Below are 5,507 nucleotides of genomic sequence, written 5' to 3' on the forward strand. Positions count from 1 at the left end.
AAAAGAAAAAGGAAAAAGAAAAGAAAAGAAAAAGAGGTGTCCCAAATTTTTAAAAATAACAGTCAAAAGAATGTGTCTACACATTCTTCTGGGGTAAAAATGTAATTACTGAAAATATTTAAATTTCTTGGAAATATTTAAATTTACATGTGAGAAACATTTAATAATCAATAATTAATCAATTAATCCAGATTAGGCACACTAATAAATCTCAATTACCTTAATTAATCTCATTTAATTCTTCGGGGTGTTATAAATTTCGAGTTCAAATCTAAATTATTTCAAGGAGGAACTGCCAAATCCAGGTTCTAGTTACTAAATGAAGACCAAAGAACTAATTTTCCTCAATTTTCACCGTGATTTTACTCAAAATCCATCAAAATCCATTTCGAACTAAAAATAGGTTTTCTAACCGAAAAATTCAAAATTCGAGAGAAGTTTTTTAGAAATCTTACTTCAAATCATTCTCGTGACGTTGAAAACTCCTTGAAATTCTTCTTTGGTTCGAAATCCGGTTGATTTGGTGACAAAATTAGAGGGGAGAGAGAGAGAGAGCGTGAGAGAAAAATGAGAGAGAGAGAGAGAGAGTGAGGGAAACGACAATGAAAGAGAGAGGGAGAGAGAGCTGCATGGGAAAAAGAAAAGGAAAGAAAGAAAAGAAGAAAGAAAAAGAAAAAGGAAAAAAGGAAAACGGCTGGTGTCAAAATATTTAAGGTAATAGTCCAAAAAATATGTCTACACACACTTCTGAGGTGAACATGTAAATATTGCAAACATTTAAATTGCTTGGAAGTATTTAAATTTTCACATTAGAAACATTTAATAAACAATAATTAATTAACTAAACCAGATTAGGCACACTAATAAATCTTAATTATTTTAATTAATCTCGTTTAATTTCTCGAGGTGTTACATTTTTCCTCCAACCTTTTTTGATATTATGGTTTATTTAGTAATGCACTTGTCAGATGAAGCCGTTCGAGGAGGACCTGTTCATTTAAGGTGGATGTATCCTTACAAATGATTTCTTGGTTCATTAAAAAAAATATGTTAGGAATCGTGCAACACCGGATTGTCGAGGCTTATATTGTCAATGAAGCACTGACGTTTTGTTCGATGTATTAAAGAGGCATTGAGACAAGATTTAATAGACTTAAGAGAAATTGGATAGATGATAAAGATGTTAATGTCAAGAAAATTTTTGTCTTTCAGTAAATATTGCAAAGGTCCACCGCGTGCCATGATTCCGCATAATTTCCAACAATAACTTGCGCAATAGTAGCTATATAACACGGCCATAACATGGTCTGAAAATGTATAAGCTAATTTGATGCTTGCTTGAATTGCTCGAAGTACATTTGTTATGATGTAATTAAGCCTTATCGAGGCTCGAGCTGTGATATGGTTATCTCGTTTGTGGAAGATGATTCGGGCATCGCAGGTAAGTGATCATATCTGCTCGGTGAATCCATCTTCATGAAATATCCAGGTTGTTCAGGCTGAGGCATTTCAGCCGCACTACCCAACATCAGAATGACAGATGACATATCGGGTCTATCCGCAGGACTTTGTTGGACGCATAAGAGACCGATATGAATGCAACGCAAAACTTCCTTTCGATTGAGGTGTGAAGTAGCCCTTAGGTACCCATCAACCAATTCAAATGAACTGCCTTCTTTCAGCAAATTCCATGCCTATGAATTAAGTGTCACAATCCAAAGTGTCAGCAGTCATTAGATTGGAAAGTACATAGACATATCAGTTCGAATGGCCAATACCGTATCTTTTCAATACTTACATATCCAACGAGGGTACCACCATGGTTTTTGAGATGAAAGCTACTACTTTTTCTCCCACTTACAATCTCCAACACCAGGACACCAAAACTGAATACATCTGACTTTGTTGAGAATAGGCCGCCGACAGCGTATTCTGGTGCTATATAGCCACTACAAAACATCCTTAGTTACTCTCAAGTGCAATATATATATATATATATATTTTTTTTTTTTCTTCTTTTGTATAGAAGAAGAATCATATAAATTAGGTGCATGCAAGAATAATAGTACTCACTATGTTCCTATCACTCTTTTTGTCTGATCTTCCATCTGATCTCCGCCAAATATTCTGGCCAAGCCAAAGTCGGAAATTTTCGGATTCATCTCACCGTTAAGTAAAATATTACTCGCTTTAAGATCTCTGTGTATTATTCTGAGCCTTGAATCCTGGTGAAGATAGAGAAGGCCCCGGGCGATACCAACTATAATGTTGAAACGTTTCCTCCATTCTAACAATTTTCCATGCTTTTGATCTGTCAATTTGTTTCTGAAGTTAAGCACGCAAAGCAGATAAAAACAATTAACAATATATATATATAAGAACGCCAAAATCAAATCCGTCTAGTTGATTCTTGCACTAACCAAAAATGAAATAGTCTAGAGATCGGTTCGGCAAATATTCATAAACCAGCATTTTCTCTTTTCCTTCAATGCAGCAACCGAGAAGCCTTACTAAATTTCGATGCTGAAGCTTGGAAATTAGCTTCACTTCAGTTTTGAACTCATTTGCTCCTTGGTCAGATTTGAATGAAAGCCTTTTCACAGCGATTTCTTGTCCATCTTTTAACATACCCTGAAATTATTTCTCACACATTAACAGCAGGATTGCAATTGGTCTTCTCCTAATTAATTTAGATAATTTCATATTTCCCCTGTTGTTCGTAGACTTGAATGTCAGAAGCTTACTTTGTATACGGGTCCAAAACCACCTTCTCCAATCTTATTGTCATCTGAAAAATTTTTAGTCGCGGCCGCCATATCAGACAGGTTATATAAAGGAAGCTCCAAGTCTTTATCTTCAACTTCATCTTCAGCTTCATCTGAATTCTGACTTACTGTTTCTGTTTGACCCGCATTTTCCTCATCTTGATCTGCATGGAAAGATGAGACTCATTACATATAGGAAACGAGACGAGGAAAATACGGAACCACTTGCTTTGATACCATGTTAATTATCCAATTCATTTCAATATTTTAAGCTTTTAAGAGGCGGGCTAAAAATTGTCTTATATTCATACAAGTACTATACTCTGGAAGAATTCAAAGTAGTTTAAGACTAGGTCATAGGTTCCCTCTAGACTATTTTTTAAGCTTCATGACAGTAGAAAAACAGATTTCGTCTAGATTAAATTATAAGAACCTTTGTTTTGGGTCCACAAAATTTGTAATCCATTAAAAAATAATAATTTTACTATATATCAACACTACAAACATGACAATAAAGAATGCTATTGTGATGTAGTACTGCAATCATGTTATATCTACTCTAGTTAATAATACATTATTACCTTCCAAAAGTCTCCTCCTTCTGAAAATGAAATAACCCAATAAGAGCATGCCAGAAACACCTCCAAGGACAGCTACGACTGTAACTATTACCACTCTTGCCTTATCAGCTCTCCCTTTCCATTAGTAATTATTTAATTTTGACACAGAAAAAAAAATTAAAATCAAATTGTAACCTGAAGATATGAAAAGAATATGCAAAACATCGAACTGTAGCATATATAAATTACAGCATACTATGTCCGGAATCAAAATATGATCACAATGATGATAATTAATTAAAAAAAAAGTAGTAGTAATAACGATATTAACGACAATAATATAGTATTTAATAGATGTAAGTAACCATTAATTTGTGTAAAAATTAAGCCCTTACCTAACTCTGAGCGTGACACGCGAACAAATAACTCTTGCCCATCAGATTGAAAATACCTAATATCTATCAGATCACCAAACCACATGGCACAACCACTGCCTTGTCCTCTCACATCAGAGTTTGTATAAGCGGTACAAGAACAGTTGCTCAAACATTTGGCCTTGCATTCCTTTAGATTCATACTTTTGTTCACCCAAAAATATGTTGTATCTGGCAATTTCAAGCCAGTAAATTTAGCAAACTCATCTTTATCTTTCTCCAAGCAGCTTAGTGGATTAATCCGTTCACATCCGTCAGACCAGTCTGTTAAATTCCATTTTTCTTGAGACTTGGGCCTGAATCCATCAAGACATTGGCAGATTGGATTACCGGAGATGACACAATTTCCATTAGCTCCACATTTGCCGTAGAAATCGCAATTATCTCTAGGCGCAGAAGAGTAAGTATTCCATTTTTGCTCACTATCCACCCATGTAAGGCGGTAACGCAGGCTAGACGTTTGGTTCAGAACTAAGATTGAGATAACCGAATTATCCTTAAGCTTGTACGTATAATATACCTCATCATCATTGAAAATAAAACCATAATCGAAGACTTGATTAGGCTTTAATTCTGGCGCGCCACTGAAAGTAAGACCATTCCATGGACCAGTTCGATAAAACTTGGCATTCGCCTTCCTTATTACTATTTGAGGGCAGGTATGAAGTTTTGCTTCAAGGTCAACCCCGTAAGTGAAATTTGCAGGACAGGGATCATCCCAATTCCTCCATGCTGATAACTGCCAATTAAGACCCTTCTTTAAGTCCCATCCCAGCTTCATCCCCGATAACAACGTATCACAAGGATAATCAAAGCTCTGCCACAAATAGGTCTCCGAGTTTTTATCTTCCTCATCTCTCACAACAAGATTCCCGGAATCTAGAAGCTCTAATATTGGTTTCTGGGGTTGTGTCGATAAACTCGTAGACCAAACCACAGTACTCGTATTCCTATTTGAGAGCACAAGATTGCCTGCGCTGTTTATGGTCAACATGCCAGAAGAATCATTGATCGGGTTGCATCTGTTTGCGACCCAAACAACTGTTTGAACTGGGATTTTCTTGTACCAAATTCCCAAGTAATGATTGGTGGAATTGCCTGGAGTGAAGAAACCAAACTCAAAAATTCCTTCTTTAGAAACCAAGGTTCTTCCATCACTGATGGACTGGGATGGATTTATGCTGTCCAATGCGAAAGATACTCCGCAGAGGAGAAATAAGAAAAGAGCAAAATGAAACAAAAAAGAAAACTTTTCCATTGATCTCTTGTTCTTGATAATTCCTTAACTGCTTGTCCAGCATATTTTGGCAAGATTTTGTGTAGACTTTAGAAGGAAATTATCACGAAGTTTCGCTTTAGTTTACTTAAATGCCAGGTCAACTTAATCAAGAACCGGTATGCCATAAACTATTCAAGCATTATTCCATTAGAAACTTTGAATAGTTCAAACTTAGAATTTTATTCTTGACTGGTGCTTTGTGAGATACAAATTTATTAGTCGCTTTTATGATGTGATTACATCTACTATTATTATATGACTTTTGGCTTTTCTAACTGACGTTCTAGTATTGTGTATTAAATTACAAAATTCTATCTTTGAACTTTGACTTCTTAAAATATTAGCTGATTAGCTGATTGCTGATGAAGAGTAAGTGCTGGAAAGCTGACATTTTCTAACTAGTTCCGTCATAGTCTCAATTAGAAGTGAAAAATGGGAAGAGTTATATTGCATAAAATCTACATGAATA

General features: G+C 35.4%; 1 protein-coding gene across 1 annotated transcript; it reads right to left on the reverse strand.

The window, feature by feature from the left end:
- Window positions 1-1,379: 1,379 nt before the first annotated feature.
- Window positions 1,380-5,017, reverse strand: LOC112091519 (G-type lectin S-receptor-like serine/threonine-protein kinase At4g27290). The gene is made up of 7 exons (XM_024165411.1): window positions 3,691-5,017; window positions 3,347-3,460; window positions 2,745-2,899; window positions 2,421-2,631; window positions 2,074-2,311; window positions 1,799-1,949; window positions 1,380-1,694 (listed from the first exon to the last, which is right to left on the reverse strand). Exons 1-7 carry the CDS (start codon window positions 5,015-5,017, stop codon window positions 1,380-1,382), a joined length of 2,511 nt encoding a protein of 836 aa, XP_024021179.1.
- Between the last annotated feature and the right edge of the window lie 490 nt (window positions 5,018-5,507).

Source organism: Morus notabilis, unplaced genomic scaffold (genome assembly GCF_000414095.1).
Source record: "Morus notabilis unplaced genomic scaffold, ASM41409v2 Scaffold76, whole genome shotgun sequence".
In the NCBI taxonomy this organism is placed as follows: Eukaryota; Viridiplantae; Streptophyta; class Magnoliopsida; order Rosales; family Moraceae; genus Morus; species Morus notabilis.

Coding starts and splice junctions, on each gene's coding strand:
- LOC112091519 (XM_024165411.1), bottom strand. CDS start 5,017: ATGGAAAAGTTTTCTTTTTTGTTTCATTTTGCTCTTTTCTTATTTCTC. Junction 3,461..3,690: donor AATTTTTACACAAATTAATG/GTTACTTACATC, acceptor ACTAATGGAAAG/GGAGAGCTGATAAGGCAAGA. Junction 2,632..2,744: donor GTTTTGGACCCGTATACAAA/GTAAGCTTCTGA, acceptor AAATAATTTCAG/GGTATGTTAAAAGATGGACA.